The 26,103-nt window shown below is 38.3% G+C and overlaps 1 protein-coding gene across 1 annotated transcript in view; it reads right to left on the reverse strand.

The window, feature by feature from the left end:
• Positions 1 to 1,240: 1,240 nt before the first annotated feature.
• LOC140633127 (coiled-coil domain-containing protein 144A-like) overlaps positions 1,241 to 26,103 on the reverse strand; it is a 606,261-nt gene continuing 581,398 nt past the window's right edge. The window contains 5 exon segments of the mRNA XM_072825150.1: positions 1,241 to 1,486; positions 2,894 to 2,939; positions 18,729 to 18,957; positions 20,850 to 21,066; positions 22,377 to 22,668. Of these exon segments, the coding sequence (XP_072681251.1) occupies positions 1,350 to 1,486; positions 2,894 to 2,939; positions 18,729 to 18,957; positions 20,850 to 21,066; positions 22,377 to 22,668 (921 nt within the window). The 3' untranslated portion in view covers positions 1,241 to 1,349.

Consider the following 26,103-nt stretch of genomic DNA (forward strand, 5'->3'; position numbering starts at 1 on the left):
AATCAGTGATGGTCATGAAGGAGGGCATGTGACATGATGAGCACTTGGTGTTACATGCAACTGATGAATTATCGAAAACTTTATCTGAAAACGATGACCCTTCTAAATGTTGGGAAATTGAATTTAAATTTAAAAACATAATGTATACCTAACATAGTTTGAATGGGTGTACTTATATGCCAATTTTTAAAAAACACAGTACTGTAAATGTATTTTCTCTTCCTTCTGATCTTTTTTTAAAAGATTTTATTTATTTATTCATAAGAGGCAGAGAGAGAGAGAGAGAGAGAGGCAGAGACACAGGCAGAGGGAGAAGCAGGCTCCATGCAGGGAGCCTGATGTGGGACTTGATCCCGGGTCTCCAGGATCACACCCGGGCTGAAGGCGGCGCTAAACCGCTGAGCCACCCGGGCTACCATCTTCTGATTTTTCTTAATAACATTTTTCTCTAGCTTACTTTATAAGGAGAATATAGAATGGAATACATATAACACACAAAAAATAGGTTAATTGACTGTTTTGGTACAATATTCTGGTCAACAGTAGATTAGTAGTAGTTAAGTGCCTGGGGAGTCAAAAGTTCACAGATTTTCACACAGAGGATCAGTGCCCCCCTAAGCTCCACATTATTCAAGGGACAATTGTATTAGTGTTGATTTTCTGATTGGCAGGGTTGTACGGTTGCTATGTGGAATGTACTGACTTGCAGGATATAGGGGCCACAGGAATTGGGCATAAATTAACAATTTACTTTCAAACCATTCTGGAGGGAAAAGGTCGTTTTCTCTATTTTTTCTTTTCTCTAATTTTAAGACTCTTCTCAAAAAGTAAATTAAAAAAAAAAGAAAAGATAAAAAGCCTTAGGCAAATCTTTTTCACCATGAGGAAAGAACTATGAATAATAAGTATTTAAAATTGAAATTATACACAGGGTTTATGGCACTATAAAAATTGAAATACATACAAACATTGGTGATAGCTTTAGCAGCAGTATATCAAAATGATGTGTGTCTAAATCCATATGTCTAGTAATAAAACATAGAAAATACAAAAAAAAAAAAAAAAAAAACTACCAATTACCAGCCCCAAAACATTATCAACAACTTGGTCCGATCTACTTGGGCAGATTGGAGCCTGTAAAACTCAATAATGCTGGTTTCCATGTAGAAAATATGCTTAAATTTAATCAGATGCCAAGAAACATAGCTTAAAATAATATATAAACTTTCATTACACACGATATAACAAAATTTCCTTTAATAAAGATTTTTTGTACATCAGATATTTACTGGGAAACAATTAAAATGTTATATTAAACATCTAGGTAATAAACTTTTACTATATATCTTTCAGATCATATACTTTCTATTCAAAATCTCTACATATTCTCGTGATGCTTGCAGTACTAGATCTTGATTTACATTTGATTCGTCAGTAGGTCCTAAAGGAGAAGATCTACAGAATCCTGATTCTCAATCATGAGCAACTGAAAAAGAGAAAGAATAATATTCTTTATCTGAAATACTTTGTAGTTAACTAGAAGTTAGTAAAAAAAAAAAGTTGGAATCTTCTGAGTGTTAAAAGGATGAAAAATATCTACATATAACTACAATATAAAATACAAGATTACTATTAAATCAAGTTTGCTCACGATTGCCCATTGAATTAATTACTACTGTGGATAAACACTAGAGCTTCTGGTTTTCTCATTATAAGATGAGATTGCGGGATCCCTGGATGGCGCAGCGGTTTGGCGCCTGCCTTTGGCCCAGGGCGCGATCCTGGAGACCCAGGATCGAATCCCACATCAGGCTCCCGGTGCATGGAGCCTGCTTCTCCCTCTGCCTATGTCTCTGCCTCTCTCTCTCTCTCTCTCTCTCTCTCTCTCTCTCTCTGTGACTATCATAAATAAATAAAAATTTAAAAAAAAATTAAAAAAAAAAAAGAGATTGCAAGCTGATGGCACAGTCCACCCCTGAACAATCATATACTATCAACTGAAAAATCTAACAGGCAATATCTAGAGTCAAATATATCATGGCAGGTTTAAAACAAGACATTATAAGAACACACAGAAGGGACATCCTGGTTTTCTATCAATATTGTCTGCTTTTCTGTGGAGGGAATAGGAAGGCTGATACCTGAAAGATTACTCTCTGCAAAGCAGCAGAGTAGGGTAATGGCGACAGAGAAGGCTCACCAATGTGGCAAGAACCAAATTGATTTGGGTGCTTATATTCCATGCTAAGAAACCTGGAATTTTACCCAATGGCAAAACCAGTGGCTGGAGATTGAAATGTCACCTGTCAAGGGACAGCTATATGAACTATATAATTGCTTAACTAAGTATTACTGAGACAAGTCTGGTCTGTTTGGTCTTCTACCACTAGCAGAAACAAGAATTTGAGAACGCCCACATTTTCAGATTGACAGTTCCATAGCGATGGCACAAGTGAAGGAAGATTACAGCCAAAAGTGCTAACAGGCATACAGGCTGCAGGTTTTTTAAAAAGGTATGAGGGATCCCTGGGTGGCACAGCGGTTTGGCGCCTGTCTTTGGCTCAGGGCACGATCCTGGAGACCCGGGATCGAATCCCACGTCGGGCTCCCTGCATGGAGCCTGCTTCTCCCTCTGCCTGTGTCTCTGCCTCTCTGTCTCTCTCTGTGTGGCTATCATGAATAAATAAATAAAATCTTAAAAAATAAAAATAAAAAAGGTATGAAACACGATGACCAAATGAGGATTAAGTCTCTTATTCACTATGTTTATGTTTTACATTTTTTATTAGATATATCTAGACAAAATTTTAACAAGGGGAAGGGATGCCAGTTACTATTTGTGGTTTATTTCAGAAATTAATGACCATCTAAATTTGTGAATTTGGCAACATACCTTCTTTTAGTTCTCTGATTATACTCTCTTCCAACATCTGCTGCATCTGAAATAAGTTAAACGTTACTTACAATGTTCAAGTTAAACAAGAGACATTATTGTAGGAATTTTATTTTGCTTATGAAACGTGGTCTGGAAATGATACTTTTAGAAAGTAAAAGCTACAATTTGCTTAAATAGAAAGATGATCACATAAATAAAATAAATCCCTACTTATTTTAATCTGGATAACTGAGAAGAAACCTATAATGCTGTTTAGAGGATTCTAATAAAAAGTACAATTAATATTGATCAATCGAATATACAGAATTTCTGGAAGAAGAGGACGATGGTGGAGGAGTAGGAGACCCTAGTTTTGTCTGGTGTCTGGGATTCAGCTACATAGGTATCAAATCATTCTGAACACCTGTGGACTCAGACAGAGATCCAAGAAAAGAATTGTTGCAATTCTACAAATAGAACAGCGACCGCTTTCTGCAAGGTAGGAGGTGTGGAGAAATGAATCAGAGGCATATATCAGAAGATTAAACCAGGGCGGCAGGGAACCTCTGGAAGCTAGAAGGCAAGTCCTGGAAAGTGATATAGCAGCAGAGTGCACAACCAGAACTTTTAAGAGGTCTGTTCCAGTGAGGACATCCCTGTCTGAAAGATGCTCAGGTGGCAACGGGGGGCAGCATCCTAAGTGGGACGGACAGTGTGGTCTCAGGATCCCTGGGGGCGCGGGGTCACAGAAGGAATGGGGGCGGCGCCTGAGTATGGCAGTTGCCAAGGCGTTTGAGCGGGGAAGCCAGTTGCAATCAGTGAGCCCAGGAGTGGGCATTCATCTCAGTGTTGCCATAAACCCCAAACCGAGGAACAGTCAGGTGACCACTTTCCAAGCAGGAAAAACTGGGCAAGACCTCCTCCTTCCCCCCAGAGGCACAGTGTGAATGGGAGCTACAGGGGTCTGCAAAGTTTGGAAAATCGAAAGGGGGTCTGTGCTTGAGATAAAAATGCTTGGTCACAGGCTGGGTGAATACAGAGTGCAGACAGAAACCAGGGAGACACAGTAGGGAGTGAGATCTTTCAATTCCAGGGCTGGAAATTAGGAGGCCACCATTTTCATTCTCATCCTCTAAAGCTGCCCAGAAAGCCTTCAGGGAACAAAAGCCACAGAGAGCAATCTGGAGCTGCTTACCTGGCCTGGCCCCCTGGCAAGGGTGGTGCAATCTCACCCTAAGCAAAGACACCTAAGAATCAGTGCTACAGGCCTCTCCCTCAGGAGGTCAGCAACAACATCCTGCTAAGACCAACTTTACTCATCATACAGAGCTGCAGAACTCCAGTGCTAGGGGCAAACAGTATACAGAACTCATGGCTATTTCTCATGACTCCTTAGTCTTTCTATTTTAATTTTCTTTTTGCTTTCAACCATTTTCTTCATTTATCAACTCTGACAATTTACCTTTTTACACTTGCATTCAATCCTTTCACTGCTCTTAATATTATTCCTGTATATATTGAAGTTTTTCTTTCTGTACCATTTCGGGAAGTAGTTCCTTCTAAGAAATAGACTAAAATACAACCAGAATCTACTATACTGCTCTATTCTCTTCATCTGTCTGATTATAATATTTTTAAAATCTATCTTAATTTTCATATTTACAGTTACATTCTATCCTTTCATTGCATTTAATTTTATTTTTGCATATAATGAAGTTTTTCATTCTTTACAATTTTGGGATGTAGTTTCTTCTAACAGACCAAAATAAACTTACGATATAGTATATTGCTCTGTTCTGTTCAACTGGCTGATAATATCCTTTTTATTTTGACTTTTAATTTCCATTTTTACACTTACATTCTAGACTTTCCTTGTATTTAATTTTATTTTTGTATATATACAAGGTTTCCTCTTAACCATTTGGGGATGCAATTTCCTAACAAAAAGACCAAAATTCACATAGTATCGGTGTACTGCTCTGCTCTCTTGATCTCTCTAATTCTATTATCTCCTTTGTTAACCTTTAAATTGGCTTCGGGTCTCTTCTTATTTGTTTAGCATGTATTTATCTGGGGTCATTCTTGATATTTTTCTATTCTGTTCTCTCACTCATCTCTTCTTCTCTGGACAGAATGACAAGATGGAAAAACTCACCGCCACAAAGAGAACAAGAGGTAGTACTGACTGCCCGAAACCTAATCAGCATGGATAGAAGGAAGAGGCTGGAGTGAGAGTTCAGAATAATGACCATCAAGATAATAGCTGGGCTTAAAAGAAACACAGAGGACATTAGAGAATGCCTTTCTGGAGAAATAAAACAACTGATATCTAATCAAGTTGAGATAAAAAAGGCTAATCTTAGTGAGATGCAATCAAAAATGAAGGTTCTAACTGCTAGGATAAATGAGGCTTCACAGAGAAGTAGTGATATAGAAGACAAAACAATGGAGAATAAACAAGCTGAGGAAAAGTGAGACAAACAACCACTGGACTATGACAGGAGAATTTGAGAGATGAGTCGTACCACACAGCAAAACAATGTTAGAATAATGGGGATCCCAGAAAAAGAGGGGAAGGAGGGGGCAGAAGGCATATTTGAGCAAATTATAGCAGAGATCTTCCCTCATCTGGGGAAAGAAACAGGCACTCGAGTGCCAGGAGGCACAGAGAACCTTCCTCAAAATCAATAAAAAACAGGTCAATATCTCCAATATAATAGCCAAGCTTGCAAATTTCAGACCCAAAGAGAAAATCCTGAAAGCAGCTTGGAACACGAGGCCCTGAACCAAGAAGGAGAGAAATATTCAACTGGCAGCGGATCTATCCAAAGAGACCTAGCAGGCCAGAGAGAGCTGGCATGATATACTCAGGGTGCTCAAGGAGAAGAGTCTACAGCCAAGAATTTTATCCAGCAAGGCTCTCATTCAAAATACAAGGGGAGATAAAAAGCTTCCAGCACAAACTGAAACTAAAAGAATTTGTGATCCTTAAAACAGCTTTGCAAGAAGTGGTAAAGGGGAAACTTTAAGCAAACAGAGAGCCCAAAAGTAACACAGACCAGAACACGGACTTTACACATAATACAATGGCACTACATTCATATCTTTCAATCCTTTCTCTGAATGGAAACAAGTCAAATGCCCCAACCAAAACACACAGGGTATCACAGTAGATAAAAAAAAAAGCAAGACCCTTTGATATGCTATCTGAAAGAGACTCATTTTAGACACAAAGACAACTTCACATTGAAGGTGAGGGAGTGGAAAACCATTTATCATATTAAAGGACATGAAAAAAAACTGGAGTGGCAATATTTATATCAAACAAATTGGATTTTTTTTAAGATTTTATTTATTTATTCTTGAGAGACACACAGAGAGCGAAAGGCAGAGGCACAGGCAGCGGGAGAAGCAGGCTCCGTGCGGGGAGCCTGATGTGGGACTAGATCATGACCTGAGCCGAAGGCAGATGCTCAACCACTGAGCCACCTGGTCATCCCACAAATTGGATTTTAAACCAAAGACTGTATTAAGAGAAGAAACAACAACAACAAAAGATGAAGAAACTCACTATGCCATAATTAAAGGGTCTATCCAAAACTAAAATTGGACAATTATAAGTTTTAATGTGTTTAAAGTGGGAGCAGCCAACTATATAAATCAACTTTCTGTTAAGATTTCATTTATTTATTTATTTGACACACACACACACAGAGAGAACACAGGCAGTGGCAGCAAGAAAGAGAGAAGCAGACTCCCCACTGAGCAGGCAGCCTGATCAGGGCTTGATCCCAGGACCTTGAGAACACGACCTAAGCCAAAGGCAGAGCCTTAACCGACTGAGCCACCCAGGCCACCTTATAAAGCAATTAATAGCAAAAATAAAGGAACACATGGATAGTCATATAATAATAGTAGGTATTTTAACACAACACTACTGTAATGGCCAGATCATCTAAGCAGATGATCCACTAGGACGCAAGGGCTCTGAATGACACATTGCACAAAATGGACTTCACAGATAACTTCAGAGCACTCCATCCTATGACAACAGAATACACATTCTTCTCGGGTGCACATGGAACAAACATTCTGCACAACAGATCACATACTCAGTCACAAATCAGCTCTCAACTGGTACCAAAAGACTGGGATCATTCCCTGCATACTTTCAGACCACAATGCTTTGAAACTGGAACTCAATCTTGACAGGAAATTTGGAAAGAATTCAAATACACAGAGGTTAAAGAATCCAACTGGGGCAGTAAGGCACATTTTAAAACCTCATAGAAACAAATGAAAATGGAAACACAACTGCTCAAAACATTTGGGATGCAGCAAAGGTCATCGAAAGAGGATAGTATATAGCAATGCAAGCCTTTCTCAAGAAATGAGAAAGGTCCTAAATACACAACCTAACCCTACACCTAAAGGAGCTGGAAAAGAACAGAATATTAAAGCCTAAAACCAGCAGGAGAAGAAAATTCGTAAAGATCAGAGCAGAAATCAATGAAATAGAAACCAAAGGAACAGTAGAACACATCAATGAAGTCAGGAGCTGGTTCTTTGACAGAATTAATAAGATCGATAAACCCCTGGCCAGACATATCAAAAAGAGAACGGAGCCAAAAAATTAGGCATTCTAGAAGAAATGGACGCATTCCTGGAAAGCCACAAACTACCAAAACTGGAACAGGAAGAAACAGAAAACCTGAACAGGCCAATAACCAGGGAGGAAATTGAAGCAGTCATCAAAAACCTCCCAAGACACAAAGGTCCAGGGCCAGATGGCTTCCCAGGGGAATCCTATCAAACGTTTAAAGAAGAAACCATGCCTATTCTACTAAAGCTGTTTGGAAAGATAGAAAGAGATGGAGTACTTGCAAATTCGTTCTATGAGGCCAGCATCACCTTAATTCCAAAACCAGACAAAGACCCCACCAAAAAGAAGAATTACAGACCAATATCCCTGATGAACATGGATGCAAAAATTCTCAACAAGATACTGGCCAATCGGATCCAACAGTACATTAAGAAAATTATTCACCATGACCGAGTAGGATTTATCCCCGGGACACAAGGCTGGTTCAACACTCGTAAAACAATCAATGTGATTTATCATATCAGCAAGTGAAAAACCAAGAACCATATGATCCTCTCTTTAGATGCAGAGAAAGGATTTGACAAAATACAGCATCCATTCCTGATCAAAACTCTTCAGAGTGTAGGGATAGAGGGAACATTCCTCAACATCTTAAAAGCCATCTACGAAAAGACCACAGCAAATATCATTCTCAATGGGGAATCACTGGGAGCCTTTCCCCTAAGATCAGGAACAAGACAGGGATGTCTACTCTCACCACAGCTATTCAACATAGTCCTGGAAGTCCTAGCCTCAGCAATCAGACAACAAAAAGAAATTAAAGGCATTCAAATTGGCAAAGAAGTCAAACTCTCCCTCTTTGCCGATGACATGATACTCTACATAGAAAACCTAAAAGCCTCCACCCCAAGATTGATAGAACTCATACAGCAATTTGGCAGCGTGGCAGGATACAAAATCAATGCCCAGAAATCAATGGCATTTCTATACACTAACAATGAGACTGAAGAAAGAGAAATTAAGGAGTCAATCCCATTTACAATTGCACCCAAAAGCATAAGATACCTAGGAATAAACCTAACCAAAGACGTAAAGGACCTATACCCTAAAAAGTATAGAACACTTCTGAAAGAAATTGAGGAAGACACAAAGAGATGGAAAAATGTTCCGTGCTCATGGATTGGCAGAATTAACATTGTGAAAATGTCAATATTACCCAGGGCAATTTACACGTTTAATGCAATCCCTATGAAAATACCATGGACTTTCTTCAGAGAGCTACAACAAATTATTTTAAGATTTGTGTGGAATCAGAAAAGACCCCGAATAGCCAGGGGAATTTTAAAAAAGAAAACCACATCTGGGGAAATAAGATCATGAATGAAAGAAGACAGATCACGACCAGCACCAGAGAAATACAGACAACTATAAGAACACATTCTGAGCAACTATATGCCAACAAACTAAGCAATCTGGAAGAAATGGATCCCTTCCTACCAAAACTGAAACAGGAAGACACAGGAAACCTGAACAGACCCATAACCAGCAAGGAAATGGGAGCAGTCATCAAATATCTGCCAACAACCAAGAGTCCAGGACCAGGTGGCTTCCCAGGAGAATTCTACCACACATTCCAGGAAGAATTAATCTATTCTTCGGAGCTGTTTATAAAAATTAGAAATGGAAGGGAAACCTTCCAGCGTTCTCTGTGAGGCCAGCATTACTCTGATCGAAAAACCAGAGCAAGACCCCACCCAAAAGGAGAATTACACTCCAATATCCCTGATGAACATGGATGCCAAAATTTTCACCAAGACACTGGCTGGGAGGATTCAACAGTACATTAAAGGATTATTCACCATGTCCAAGTGGGTTTTATGCCTGGGCTGCAAGGGTGATTCGACATCTGCAGATGAATCAATGTGATACACTACAGAAATAAAAGAAAGGATAAGAACCATAGGATCCTCTCAAGAGATGCAGAAAAAGCAGTTGACAAAGTTCAGCACCCTTTCCGGATCAATACTCTTCGCAGTGCAGGGAGGGGGGGGAGCATATCTCAATATCATAAAAGCCATCTATGAAAAGCCCACACCTGATGCCATTCTTTTTTTTTTTTTTTTTTTTTTTTTTTTTTTCTGATGCCATTCTTAAGGGGAAAAACTGAGAGCTTTGCCACTAAGGTCAGGAACACGACAGGGAAGTCCACTCTCTGGACAACCAGTGTTGTTCGACATAGCCTCAGCATTTAGACAACAAAAAGAAATAAAAAGGCGTCTGAATCAGAAAAGAACTCAAACTCTCACTTTTCTCAGAGGACATGATATCCTATGTGGAAAACCCAAAAGACTCCACCCCAACGTTGCTAGGACCCTTTCCTGAATTCAGCAAAGCAGCAGGATAGGAAATCCATGCACAGAAATCAGTTGCATTTCTATACACTAACAATGAGATGGAAGAAAGAGAAACTGAGGAGTCGATTCCATTGACCATTGCAGCAAACACCATAAGATGCCTAGGAATAAACCTACCCAGAGAGACAAAGGATCTATACTCTGAAGATGACAGGACATTCTGGAAAGAAATTGAGAAAGGTGTAAAGAACTGGAAATACATTCCATGCTCATGGATTGAAAGAATTAAATATTGTTAAAATGTTTATGCTAGCTCCATCAATCTATATATTCAATGCAATCTCTATCAAAATACTACCAACTCCTTTTATACAGCTGGAGTAAATAACGGTAAGATTTGTTTGGAACCTTAGAAGACCCCGAATAGCCAAACATATGTTGATAGAGGTAGCCATAGCTGGTGGCATTACAAACCGGACTTCAAGCTCTATTTTAAAGCTGTGATCAACAAGACAGTATGGTACTGGCACAAAAGCAGACATGTCGATCAATGGCCCAGAAGAGAAAACCCAGAAGTGGACCCTCAACTCTATGGTCCACTCCTCTTCAACAATACTGGAAAGAAAATCCAATGGAGACAAAGCAGTCTCTTCAACAAATGGTGTGGGAAATCAGACCACCACATGTAGAAGAATAAAACGGGACCATTTTCTTATGCTATACACAAAAATAGAGTCAAAATGGATGAAACACCCAAATGTGAGATAGGAATCCATCAAAATCCTAGAGGAGAACACAGCCAGCAACCTCTGTGACCTCGGCTGCCGCAACTTCTTGCTAGAACATGTCACCAGATGCCAAAATGACCTACTGGGAATTCATCAAGATAAAAAGCTTTTGCACAGCAAGGAAACAGTTGACAAAACCAAAAGACAACTGACAGAATGGGAGAAGGTGTTTGCAAATGCCTTATCAGATAAAAGGCTGGTATGCAAAGTCTATAAAGAGCTGATCAAAGTCAACACCCAAAGAAAGATAACCCAATGAAGAAATGGGCAGAAGAAATGAAAGGACATGTCTCCAAAGAAGACATACATATGGCCAACAGACATGAAAACATGCTCAACATCAGCTGGCACTAGAGAAATACAAATCAAAACCACGGTGAGTTTCCCCCTCACACCTTTCATAATGGCCAAAATTAGCAAGTCTGGAAATGACAGATGTTGGCGGGAATGCAGAGAAAGGGGGATCCTCTTATGATGTTGGTGAGAATACAACCTGGTGCAGCTCCTCTGGAAATCAGTACCGGAGGTTCCTCAAAGAGTTGAAAAAGGAGCTACCTATGTAAAACCCAGCAATTGCGCTAGAAGGTATGAATCCCGAAGATCACTTTGGTCGGGATCCAAAGGGGCACCTGCACCCATATGTTTATACCAGTAATATCCTCAATAGCCAACCTGAGAGATATGGATGTTCTTTGAAAGAGGTATGCATAAAGAAGATGTGATGTAGATATAAATAAATAAGTATCATATTTATTTATTAGACAGAGAGAGAGAGGGAGGGAGAGAGAGAACAGAATATTACTCAGCCAATAAATAATTAAATCTTTGGACCTTTGGGTGGCTCAGTGGCTGAGAGTAGGCCTTTGGCTCCGGGCATGATATATATATCATAACATTATAAGCTAGTTAATTGAATTTAAATAAAAAATAGTAAAGAAACCAATGGAGCTAGGAATGTGAAATAAAAGAATATACATAACTTCTGAAGGATCTTTGTAACTTCTGTTACAAAATTGTAAACAAGAGTCATTTTACACTTTAATAGTTTGTGATTTTCAGAAAAAGTGCCCTTTATGAGAGATTAATCATTTGTTTAATAAATTATTCCTCCGAATGAACTTTCCACTTTTGCACTTTTGATTTTGCACTCAACAAAATCTTGAGGTATGTTGTATGCTCTATTTTTCAGCACAGACTCTTAAATACATAAAACAATGGAAGTGGGACTACATAAAGTCATGTGGAATTTCTCCTGGTAATATTGAGTAAAACTATTTTGTTATCTATATGATGACTGATGTACTTCTTTTCGTGTGAACACAGAGATTTCAGAAAATCTGCCTCAGGAAAGGAAAAAATATAAGCTAGCACCAGTTTTCCAACTTAGTTTCGCATTGATAAGTTTCTAGAATTAGAAACAAGGAAAAGAAATTTTAACTGTAACTTTGTTTCCTTTCTATGAATTAGGACCAATTTTTGAAGCACCTGACTTACTATAGTTATCATTATCTACTTAATTATGAAATATTTAGGAATATTTCAGACTACAGTTGACCTTTGAGCAACACAGTGGTTAGGTGCACTTACCCCCGTGCAGTCAAAACTCTGTATAATTTCTGATTCTCCCCAAATTTAATTACTAATAGCCTACTGGTGATGGGAAGCCTTACCAATAACACAGTCCATTAACACATGGTTTGTACATTACATGTGTTATATAATATATTCTTAAAATAAAGTATGCTAGAGAAAAAAAGGTTATTGAGAAAAACATAAGAGAAAATACAGTACAACACAACAGCCAAGAAAGTCCATGTGTAGGCTACCTAGACCTGCAGCTACAATTCCATGTTGGTCAAGGATCAAATGTGCATTACAAATATTCCCATCTAGAATGCTCTTATTTCTTATAAAAGGCATCCTCTCATTGAATTCCCAAAATAGGGTCTAAATACGGTACTAAGTGGTGCCTAGGTGGCCCAGTCACTTAAGTGCCTGCCTTCATTTCCTTAAGGAACGATCAAAGTAATATAATGATCTTTTCGCCAAAAGTCTTTTCCTAAATACTTGCTTCTGTGACCCTGGTTTATTTCCAGGTGAGAATTGAGTTAGATGGTAGAAATAGCTTGCAATCCATTAATAAAGAGAACATATTTGCAATTTTATTTATACTTTTCCATTTATCAAAAACATAAGAGGGTAAGAAAATTATACACATAAAAACAACGTATCAGGAAATTTTAATTCGAAGACTCATTAATTAGTAGGATTTTCTCATAACAGTTTGTTTCCAAACTACCAATCATAGAAATCTAAGGTTCCATTGGAGATACTGTAGGATTGAGGGACAAAAGTCTACAGCTGTAGTCTCATCTCTCTTTTAGCTACACAGCTCCACTGGTCTCGGTTTTGTATAATACAGTTTAATGCAAAAACAGAAACAAACAACAAAACAAAATAAAACAAAAACAAATTAAGTTCCATTCTTTGAAAAAAATATTGTTTTCCAAAAGGTAGTCACTAATTTAGTCAAAGTCCCTAATTTTTTTATTTTAATTTTTATTTATTTATGATAGTCACAGAGAGAGAGAGACAGAGACACAGGCAGAGGGAGAAGCAGGCTCCATGCACTGGGAGCCTGATGTGGGATTCGATCCCGGGTCTCCAGGATCACGCCATGGGCCAAAGGCAGACACCAAACCGCTGCGCCACCCATGGATCCCAAAGTCCCTAATTTTACATAAGAGACAAGAAGGCCTCAGAAAGATTGCAGTTTGCCTCAGGTCAAAAGACCAAAGAGTTGCAGGCCAGGAATGTGCTTTAGGTCCTCCTGAGCTGAGAGTTTTTATGCCAGTTACTTCATCATCTTCAGGAAAAATACCTACATTTTTAACTATAACTGACTGAAAATGAACACATAAAGGTTTGTCATGTGGCTCAATAACGACTAGGCATGAGGCACAAAACAGCTTTCTAATTAAATTATAAATTTTAAAGTCTAAAGTGTAATTTAAATTATAAATTTTAATGTTTTATGAATAAAAATACAGCAATGGAAATGATCTTTACTCCTATTGGGAACAGTTAATAGACTGCATTTATAAGCACAAATTTTTTAAACCACAAGACACGGAACTTGAAGGAGAAAATCTTTAGTTGAACCAAAGAGGCTGAAATGGAGGAAACTCTTCCTGGAAAGAATTATTCTTTTCCTCCAGATAAAACTTGGTTTACCAAAATCAATCAACAAATGAGTTATCTATGTTGTGGATTATTAAACACAAAACAGACTTCTCTTTACCACCTAGTATGCTCTGTCCAACCTCTCATCATTATGAGAGTTGGTATGTACAAAAGACAGGACTAACTTTAATTTAAATCCAGTCAGAAATTAGAGGTAAACCATCATTACCCACAAGTGGATTTATCTCTACCTCCCTCACAGCAGGAAGGGAGATTTGCCTAATGAGTGAATTGGGGAGAAGGCACTAGGCAGTGCTTAGGAGATTCCAAATCTCTTTTTTGAAAAGATGTGCTCACCCATGGTAACATGAATTCAGGTCTGCTCTCATCTTCGTGGGATGGGCATCAAACATTTGTTTCCTCCATTTACAACTGTGTGGGGAAGTGCCTAATTTGGGATAAAGAATTGGGAAGCCCACTGTGGCTACATACCCACCCAAACCACATCCTCCAATCTGTTAGCATGTATTAGTAACAAAGGCTACTAAGTTTAACTCCATCTGCCTGACTCCTGTGCTCTGAACTCAGAAAAAGAAGAGCACTGTCCTCTGCCACCTACCCCACCACAGCTCCAATGAGAGAAATGACCAGACAATACTTTGAAAAATGTTTCTTCTTGCTTGACTTTATAACTAACATTCATTGTTCAAAGCAACATATTTTGAAGAGGGAAAAGTTGGAAAGAACAATTTTAGAAACAAACAGAGAAAGTCAGACAAAACGAGGAGACAGAGGAGTATGTTCTAAATGAAACAAGGCCACGAGATAGAACCTCAGAAAAACAACGAAATGAAACAGAGATAAGGAGTCAGCCTGATAAAGAGTTCAAAGTAATGGTCACAGAGATGCTCAGCAAACTTGGAAGAATGGACGGATTCAGTGAGAACTTCAACAAAGAGAAAATATACAAAAGAACCAATTAGGGCTGAAGAATACAATAACTGAAATGAAAAATACACCAGACACAATCGACAGCAGATTAAAAGATGTGAAGAACAGATCAGCAATCTGCAAGAAAGGGTAGTAAAAATCATCCAAGCTGAAAAGCAAAAAGAAGAAATAATTTGAAAAATTAAGATACAGGGACCTCTGGAATAGCATCAAGTATAATAAAACTCACATTAGAGAGGTCCCAGAAAAAGAAGAGAGAAAAGGTGAAGAACTTATTTGAAGAAAGAATACCTAAAAACTTCCCTAACCTGGGGAAGAAAACAGGCCTCCAGGCCCAGGAAGCATTGCCAGTCCCAAATAAAAGGAACCCAAAGAGTTTCACACCAAGACACATAATAACAAGTCAAAAATGAAAGAGAAAAGGAGAATCTTAAAAGCAGAAAAAAAAAAAAAAGAAAAGAAAAGAAAGGAAAAGCAATTAGTTATATCAAAGCGAACCACTACAGGGATATCAGTGGATTTTTCAGCCGAAACTGTGGCATGCACTCTGGAAAACTTTGTGGAGGTTCCTCAAAGAGTTAAAAATAGACCTGCCCTACGACCCAGCAATTGCACTGCTGGGGATTTACCTCAAAGATACAGATGCAGTGAAACGGCAGGACACCTGCACCCCGATGTTTCTAGCGGCAATGTCCCCAATAGCCAAACTGTGGAAGGAGCCTCGGTGCCCATCGAAAGATGAATGGATAAAGAAGATGTGGTCTATGTATACAGTGGAATATTACTCAGCCATTAGAAACGACAAATACCCACCGTTTACTTCAACCTGGAGGGACCTCAAGGGTATTGTGCTGAGTGAAATAAGTCCATCGGAGAAGGACAGACATTAAAATGGTCTCATTCATTTGGGGAATATAAAATTTAGTGAAAGGGAATAAAGGGAGAGAAAATGAGTGAAAATATCGCTGAGGGTGACAAAACATGAGAGACACCTAACTCTGGCAAATGAACAAGGTGTAGTGTAAGGGGAGGTGGGCGGGGGGTTGGGGTGACTGGGTGATAGGCACTGAGCGGGGCACTTGGGATGAACACTGGGTGTTATGCTAAATGTTGGCAAATCGAACTCCAATAAAAATCGGAGAAGGACAAACATTATATGGTCTCATTCATTTGGGGAATATAAATAATAGTGAAAGGGAATGGAAGGGAAGGGAGAAGAAATGGGTAGGAAATATCAGAAAGGGAGACAGAACGTGAAGACTCCTAACTCTGGGAAATGAACTAGGGGTGGTGGAAGGGGAGGAGGGCAGGGGATGGGGGTGAATGGGTGATGGGCACTGAGGGGGGCACTTGACGGGATGAGCACTGGGTGTTATTCTGTATGTTGGTAAATTGAACACCAATAAAAGATAAATTTATCATATAAAAAGAAAGTTAAAAAAAAAGAAAAGAAATTGTCGCATGATATTTTCCAAGTGCTAAGAGGAAAAAACCTAGGATATTTTTGGCAGGTTTATAATTCAGAACTGAAAGAAAGATAAAGAGTTTCCCACACAAAACTTAAAGAAGTTCATCACCACTAAATAGGTCTTATAAGAGATGTTAAAAGGACTTCTTTAATCAGAAAAGGCCAGGGTACCTGGACAGCTGTCAGTGAAGAGTCTCCCAGGACCCTGGGATCAAGCTCTGTAAGGGACTCCCTGTTCCCTGCTCAGAGAGGAGCCTGCTTCTCCCTCTCCCTCTGCCCCTCCCTCCCCTTCACTTGTGTTCTCACTCACTTTGCTCTCAAAGAAAGAAAGAAAGAAAGACCATAACTAGAAATAAGAAAATGAGACAGTTTTTGTTTTAATTTTTATTTATTTATGATAGTCACAGAGAGAGAGAGAGGCAGAGACACAGGCAGAGGGAGAAGCAGGCTCCATGCACCGGGAGCCCTATGTGGGATTTGATCCCGGGTCTCCAGGATCGCGCCCTGGGCCAAAGGCAGGCGCCAAACCGCTGCGCCACCCAGGGATCCCCGAGACAGTTTTATCATAAAAACAAACATACAGTAAAGGTAATAGACCAATCATTTTTATAAAGCCAGTATGAGGGTTACAAGACAAAAGGAATAATATCAATTATATCTACAGTAACTAGTTAAGGGATACACAAAATACAAAGGTGTAAACTATGACATCAAATTTATAAAACAAGGCAGGGTGTAAAAATGCAGTGTTTTTAAAATCTGTTTGAACTGAAGTAACCATCAACTTAAAAGAGATTGCTATACATACACAGGATGTTATATATGAACTTCATAGTAATCACAAACCAAATATTTATAACGGATACACAAATGGAAGAAAAGCATCCAAACATAATACTAAAAGTCATCGAATCAGAAGAGACTAGAGCAAGAAAACAAGGAAGTCGAATGAAAGAACAAGACTAAGGCTTCATTTAACATGAGTCTATGCTACATTTTTCTACATTAATAAATCCATGAATATACTATCAAAATCATAAGCCTATGTGCATTGATTGAAATGGGTATTTTAACAACAATGATACACAATGGAAATGGGTTGTTATTAAAGGCTCCCTATCACTGCCATCTTAGTCATCAATCATTCAAGTGATGGCATCAAGGTAAATATATGTGAATTTCATTTGAAATATCCAATTATTTGTGGGGTGCCTGGGTGGCTCAGTCAGTTAAGTGTCAGAATCTTGATTTTGGCCCAGGTCATGATCTTAGGGTCATGAGATCCGGCTCCACTCTGAGCATGGAGCCTGCCTAAGAGTCTCTCTTCTCTCTTTCCCATTGCCCTTTACCACCTGCTTGCTTTCCTTCATTTTTTCTCTCTCTCTCTCTCTCAAAAAAAAAAAAAAAGAAAAGAAAGAATCAAATATTTCTTTGACTTACTTATTTAGAAAATCTCTACAGTTGCTCAGCAAGCCATTTTATAAAAATTGAAATAGAAGTAATATAAGTTAAAAAAAAGGTGTTATAAGAAAGCAATTAGGGATGTGCTCTCATGTAAGAAAATGCCAAAACTTACAACATTTTTTAAACTGTTTTATTTATTTATTCATAAAAAGTACAGAGAGAGAAGCACAGACATAGGCAGAGGGAGAAGCAGGCTCCCTATGGGGATCCTGTTGCGTGACTCAATCCCAGGACCCCTGGATCATGACCTGAGCCAAAGGCAGATACATGCTAAACCACTCAGTCATACGGGTGCCCCCAAAACATAGAACTATCAATTTAGTGTTACAAGTTTATTTAATTCATAAAAAGGACTTACCGTGGAATCGTTAAAATCATAAATATCCCTACATGGTTAAGCGTTTGGATTCTAATCATTCACTTATGCATAGGGGTGGAAAATTGAGTTACAGCAAACTTTAAACATAGTATAAACTATTGCTAATCAGAGAATAAGTCAAAGCATCTAAGTGTACTTTGGGTTAGTAGGTAATAATATTTACTTTGCAAAATCCAATTTAACATAGCTTTTCAAGGAAATGGGTCTGTTTGGGGGTGCCTTGGGAACTCAGTTGGTTAAGCATCCAACTCTTGATTCCAGCTCAGATCATCATCTCGGAGTCATGGGATCAAGCCCTGAGTCAGGCTCCACACTCAGTGGGGAGCCTGCTTGAGATTCTCCCCCTCCCTCTACCTCTCTCCCCACTCATGGGCACACTCTCTTCTCTCTCAGATACATAAAATCTTTAAAAAATAAGAAGATAAAATGTGTCAGTTTAGTGGTATTTATTGAATAAAGTTAATAATAGGTATCTCTTGACAATAAGAGCTCCAGGAGCTTTAAAAAATACCATAAAATTTCTGTCCCATTTCCTTATTAGCACAAACCAGTATAACTTTTACTTAATGAGTATTATTCAGTTAACTCAGAATTTCACCAAATTAAAAACAAAAATTTTATTGGAAATCTGAAACTCAAGAAAAGAAAGATAATATAACTAACCTTGAACAAGTGAGTTTCAATGCTGCTAACTGAAGTCTGCGGCCTTGAGGTAGGAATCATTACATTTTCTCTTGGAGTAACATTTCTATCCAGCAGTAAACTACTAGTCCAATTTCCAACAGAAGGCCCTTCCAAGACTGGTCCCATAGTAAGAGTGCTGTGGAAAGGTCTGTTCTGCTGTCTCTCCACCAGATATTTGGTACTGATATCTGCCAGCCTCTCATTAGTCCTGTGAAGATTACACAACACAAGTGCTTAGTATTTTATTTCTACCCAAATCATTCCTGCATGACCTGCATTTTTTTAAGTTTCCATAATAGCAAACAGAATGTGCCAGTAAACAGTGTTTTAACACTGAAAATGTGACAGAGCAGAGCTACTACATATATTTATAGGTTTAAAATTATTCCAAAGGAGTATATATGATTCCAGGGATAACTAACTAACAAGAAATTCAAATTAGGGGAGGGAAAGAAATGGCTGACAGTGATGCACATGGATTGACAGGTAATACTTGCTACCTTCTGGAATGGCTGTAATTACAAGATTCTGGAGAATGCCGTTACACATATTTGTATTTAGTAAAGCAGCTCAGAACATAAAAATAAACCATCCCTCAAAGACATTTTCAAGGATGTGCTTTCACCACTCTTGTACATTTTACTCATTGCCTCAGAGAAATTGAGGGTTTCGCACCGAGGAATACCTCAGACCAACAACCTCTAGGGGCCAGGTAGATGGCAGAGCAGTGATCAGAAGGACCGAAACAGCTCCAGAGGCAATTAGCTGATAACACACTTACCAAGGCCCTGGAAGTAGAATCTGCCCTTTTTGTCTTCCACACACCCCCTCATGCCCACCATGATGCTATTTTTAGCCACGTTGGGATTTATACTGCCTTTCACCCCAGTGTGAATCTTTCTCTGTTTCACATGTATACTTTTATATAAAGTAGAAAACATACAAAGGTTTCCCCCACCCTCAGGCTCTCTAGTAATAATACCAAAGACACAATCAAGAAAGTTAATTTACCAACCTGTATACTATTGGCACTTGATCTTTTGGGTTAAAGGTGTAATCTTCCAAAAATGAACTCATTAATATTTCTATTTAGGGTAATTCTGACAAAAAATTTTATAGTAATATGCTGTCTAAATACCCACTATTTGCTTCGACGTGGATGGAACTGGAGGGGAGGGTATTAGGCTGAGTGAAATAAATCAATCGGAAAAGGACAAATATTATATGGTCTCATTCATTTAGGGAATATAAAAATTAGTGAAAGGGAATAAAGGGAAAGGAGAGAAAATGAGTGAAAATATCAGTGACGGTGACAAAACACGGGACACACCTAACTCTGGGAAACAAACAAGGGATGGTGGAAAGGGAGGTGAGCAGGGGGTTGGGGTGACTGGGTGATGGGTACTGAGGGGGACACTTGGGCGGGATGAGCACTGGTTGTTATGTAATATGTTGGCAAATTGTTATGCAACATGTTGGCAAATTGAACTCCAAAAAAAATAAAAAAACTAAAAAAACTTTTAAGTAGGGTTGTAGAGATGCAGTATGTGAATCTGCTTTTTCCACTATAAATTTTATGAAGTTTAAATATAGACACGTATTCCCAATGAAAATTTAGTGTTCTAATTGAAATATACCATAATTGTAAAATACATGCTAGATTTTTAAGACTTCGAATGAAAAAAATATGAAATATCTCAGTAATAATTTTATATTGATCACAAGTTGAAAGGATATTTTTTGATGTATTGTGTTAAATAAAATATATCAACTTTAAAAAAATAATATGCTGTCTAAATTATAAAGTTTTAAACAATTAGTTTGTAAAGACAACAAGATAGAGTAACTGAAAATATTAACGGGAAAAAGTAAAATCATATAACCCCCCCCCACACACAAAAAAAAAAAAAGAGGAGAGAGGCAAACTATCCTGGATGAACATAAAATGGTAAGTTTATTTACAAACGTTATTTTCCAAAATTATACTATCCAGTTGGCTTTCACTTCCTACTAATCTCATGAACCCATCTCCATAAAAATTATGCTTTAGAGGCAAATCAATAAGCTAAATCTATTTTCATTGATTCTGTTTTAACTTACTTGCTCAGTTTTTTTGTCAATGACATTCGCATTTCTGATTCTTCTAGGTAGAGTTGCCTGTACTTTTCCAATTCTATTTTAAGTTCCTGAGAATTTCTTATTTGGGATTGAAGTTCAGATTCCAGCTCTTTAATTCTGAGTGCCACTTGACTGCTTATTGAAGCATCATGACTTGCTCTTAACTGCTCTAAGTTTTCTTGAGATGCTGCTTGTCTCTAAAGCAAATTAAAAGCACAGTTTTAAAACAGCTAAAACTTGAATAATTATAGTATATTTCTTTCCTTCAGTTGGGAGTCAATGATTCAGAGAGCAATTTTAAATGTGTAAAAAAAGCTGAAGTGTAAAATATTTATCACCAATGTCACCTGAATTAAATCTGAATGATAAAAATAAAGTTTAATCATTCTTATATTAGTACTCATGCAATCTGATACTTCAAAGAACAAGAGAATCAATTAAAAATTTTAAAAAGTGCATAATACAACTTGAGAATAACCCGTTTCTTGATTTCTGCTCAGAGTATGTTCTCAGTCAGAGGTCCTGAGGCCAAGCCCTGTGTCACACCCAGTATGGAGTCTACCCAGGATTCATTCTGTCTCTCTGTCTCTCCCCCTCTGCCAATCCCCCTGCTCATCTTCAATAAATAAATAAGGAAATAAATAAATAAATGAAATCTTCTAAAAGGAAGAATAACCTAGGAATGGAACATGGAGCCCAATGCAGGGCTTGATTTCACAAACCTGAGACCAAGACCTGAGCTGAGATCAAGAGTCTGCTGCTTAACCAACTGAGCCACCCAGATACTCCATGGTAAAAGTTTTATTTTTTTAAATTTATTTAATTTTAAAGATTTTATTTTATTTATTCATGAGAGCCAGAGAGAGAGAGAGAGAGAGAGAGAGAGAGAGGCAGAGACACGGGCAGAGAAGAAGGAGGCTCCACGCTGGGAGCCTGATGTGGGACTCGGTCCCGGGACTCCAGGATCACGCCCTGGGTCAAATGCAGGTGCTAAAACCACTGGGCCACCCAGGAATCCCCATGGTAAAAGTTTTATTTTATTTTATTTTTTCCCCATGGTAAAAGTTTTAAATCACAATTTTTTCTTTTCCTCTTAATCGTCTTGTTTCAGGGGATCCCTGGGTGGCTCAGCGGTTTACCACCTGCCTGCGGCCCAGGGTGTGAACCTGGCATGGAGCCTGCTTCTCCCTCTGCCTGTGTCTCTGCTTCTCTCTTCCTCTCTCTATGTATCTCCTGAACACATAAATAAAATCTCAAAAAAAATAGTCTTGTTTCATACATACTGGTCATAAAAATAAAATGATTCTCTCCTGAGAATCATTCTGAAAGATCAATTTAGTGAGAATAATGATGAAAACTGAAATCTTTACAGGGAGGAACGAATGCCTCCAGAAATATACCAAACAGATTGCTGTAAAGGAAGCAGAGGAAACATACACAATGCATATAACCAAAGTGTAATTTGTAATGAAATAAATGAAAGCATATCACAGATCAATAAACTAATCTGTAAAACTAGATTGACTTCTTTTAATCTTTCTTCTACAATCAATCTTGCTCTCTGGTCAATCTCCCATTTATAATACTTTTCTACTTGAATGCCTTGTACCACATTGACTTCTGCGTGACTTCTGAGGTTTACTACTTTTTCTTCCAAGTTCTTTTTAATCTGTTTTAGTTTTTCACATTCCCTCTCTGTTGCTTTCGTAGATAATAACTCCTGTAGAAGAACTTGATTTTTTGCATCCAGGTCTATACATTTTGAAGATGCAGTTTCAAATATTGCTCTAAGATCACCAATCTCCATGAATAGAACAATACAGTTTGGAAATGGAATGAAATTAGCTTAACTCAAAACTATAACCAACATTTTAAAAAACATTTTATGTTTAAGTCTCTGTACTGAACCGTAGGCTCGAATTCATAACGTCAAGATCAAGAGTCATATGCTCTACTGAGTCAGCCAGGTGCTCCCATTTTAAAATAAATTCATTTGCAATAAAATATAATCTATATTGTAGTAGAGTCTTAGAATGTGGAACCCTGAAGCACTTAGAAAATTAAGAACAAAGTTAAAACCACTAGGAGTTACTAAAAAAGATCTCTGCTATCATTGTCTTTGCCACACAACATTTGTACTTCATTTTATGCTTTTATTTTTCTATGACTGCTTCAGATCTTTCCTCCATAAAATAACTGTAAGTCACCTCTTAGTATAAAGTCTCTTATATAGGCAAATTGAATTCAAATAAAATTTTAAAAAAGAAAAGAAAGTCTCTGGCCCCTTCCCCCATCCTAACACAGCATAATTTTTAAAAATTATTTATTCATGAGACACATAGAGAGAGACAGAGATATAGGCAGAGGGACAAGCTCCACAGGGAGCCCGATGAAGGACTCGATCCCAAGGCCCTAGGATCATGCCCTGAACCAAAGACAGATACACAAACCACTGAGCCACTCGAGTGTCCCAATGAATACTCCCATTAATTTTTAAAAAGTTTTAGTAATATCATATTGACTTATGTAGGTCTGAACCAATAAATGCTTCCTAAGAGAAGACTTTGAAAATAAGACTCTAATTATTGAATCTATAAATACTGATTCTAAGCCACAAGCCTTTTTCTGAATTACAAATGATTTACATTAATTTGAATTGCATTCCCAGGAGAAATGATTCTCAGGATTAAGAAACCACACCTCTCAGTATAAAAATTTAGGGAGATGAAACATATACTTTCGGACAAAAAAAAAAAAAAAACCACCTAATTGAATGGTATTCTCTTATAATCCTCTGTTACTCCCACAAAACAAGGGAACATACTAAGCACCAAAAACCACCACTGAAAAACCTGACAGGGTTTCAGTGATTCTGAGTTGGGAAGAACTTCTTTCTTCTGGATATGACTGATAAGACGGGGTAAGTGGATGTGGTGGTTTTATAAATTTTTTTGACACTTCTCCCATGATAATCCCACCCCTTAAAATGTGCTGACCTTAGTAACTGGTTTCCAGTGAATAGAATTCGGCAGAACTGCTGTGTGATTTTTTTAAGGCTAGGTTAAAAAATGTGATATAGCTTCCATTGACATTCTTCTTCTAGGGAAACTAACCCTTAGAATCTAGCTGCTGTGGGAAGCCCAGGCCACCTGGTGTGTCTTCATGTAGACATTTCAGCTGAGACTGACCCAGCTAACGTCCTTGCCAAAAGCCAGCCTCAACAGCTAAACATTTGCATGAACGTGATTTTAGATGATTCTAGTCCCCAGCTTCCAGTCATCTCAGCTGACACCAAATGAAGAAGAAATGAGTTGGCCTTACTCGGCTTTGCCTAAACTAAACACTTGTGAACCAAATAAATGCTGTTTTGAGCAACTAGGTTTTCAGGTGGTTTATGATGCCACAATAAATAACTGGCACAGAAACTGGTATTAAACATGGGGTGCTGACATTAAAATATTTAAACCTGAACCTCCTTTGAACCAAGAGGTAGGTAGAAACTGAAAGGATGTAGGGAAGAGTAAGAATGAAAACCAAAAGGGCTTCCAACAGACTGTTAATGGAAACCTGATGGCCCTTGAAGAGGCTGACAGTAAAGGTTCCAGACAAGTGAAGAAAATGACACTAGAGGAAAAGGAACTCGTGCCACAAACCACTTGAAAGTAAAACGGGACACAAAAGATAAACTAAACAAGGTCTATGCAGTATGAAAACCCGGACAAACTGGGTGCAAATATTTTTTCCACATTTATAGCCTTTCCATATGCTGAAATGTCAAATAATGCTAAAATAAAGAAATGCATCCTGGGTCAAGAGCAAATCCAGGAAAACATGGCCTATGGATGAAGCCAAGATTATAAAACCTTTTGTTAAGACCTCAGAAGGATTTCAGGTATGCCTCAAATTTCTTTTAAGGATCTTAAGAGTATGAGCTTCACAGGAGAGCCCAGTTGAAAAGTTTATCTCAAAAAGATCCGGGAGACTGGCTTTTCTACTGACATAAAATCAATCCATTGATTCTCACAGAAAAACTCAAGAAGTTAAGAAAATTATAGCATCAAAACCACTGTTTGCGAGCTTGGACTAAAAGAGACCTAGATAGCACGGACTGAAAATAGGCCTTTGGGTCTTAGAAGTCCCCACAGGGAGGCAGCAGGCTGAAAACACAACTGCAAACACAGGTCATTGGACAGAACCAAGAGCTCAGAGAGGATAGACAGCAAAGAGCCATGGAGAAAAATTTCCATGGTTTCAGACTAAGTCTGACTGAAAAATGGACAGCATGCATCAGGCTGCATTTCAAACCTGCTATGGTCTAGTGTGACTTCCATCTTCTTTCTGAATGGAAGAGTCTTTAGCAAGTAACCAGAATGTTGTGTTTTCAATAGTAGAGAACTGTTCTCTTTAATTCTCAAGTCTTCATTCCTATTGAGAGAACCTGCACTCCAGGGACTAAAATTTAGACAACATAACCCTGGCACCTTATCCCCGCTGCACCTGATTAAGATGGCAAGATCTTGGACTCCATCCTGAACCCGATGCCATGATAACTGAGATTTGTCGGAGGTACTGGGAGGAGGTGAGTGCATTTTTCATGTGAAAGGAATATAGAACACTGTGGCCAGTGGGTAAATTACACTAAAAATTGCGTTCTTCATGTGTTCATAGGTGTTCCAGTATTCCATTAAAACTAAACAAAACAAAAAGACCGTGGGCTAACCTTAGTGACTTGCTACTAACGAACAGAATATGGTCAATGTGATGTTGTGTGTATTCCAAGGCTAGGCTACGAAAGGCAACACAGCTTCTGCCCTGTTCTGTATCTCAGCCTGCTTACTCGGAATTTAGCCCCTCCTCTTGTGAGGAGGCTCAGGCCACAAAGAGAGTCCAGGTGTGCCAGTGTAAGCATTTTGGCTGCCTGCCCTAACTATAAATCTAGGCAACAGCCAGCATCAACACCACCAGACATGAACTTTTTCTCTTGGTTTTTCCCCATTTAGGAGGACATTATCTGTGCATTTTTTCATATATTCCCTTTATTATGTTGAGGTATGTTCCCTCTTAAACCTACTTTGTGGAGGGTTTTTATCATGCATGGATATTGTACTTCATCAAACGCTTTTCCTACATCTATGGAAATGATGACGATTCTTCTTTCTTTTATTAATATGGTGCATCACACTGATTGATTTGCAGATACTGAATCACCCGTGTAACCCAGGAATAAATCCCATTT

The sequence above is a fragment of the Canis lupus genome, chromosome 5 (assembly GCF_048164855.1).
Source record: "Canis lupus baileyi chromosome 5, mCanLup2.hap1, whole genome shotgun sequence".
NCBI classification, from domain to species: domain Eukaryota; kingdom Metazoa; phylum Chordata; class Mammalia; order Carnivora; family Canidae; genus Canis; species Canis lupus.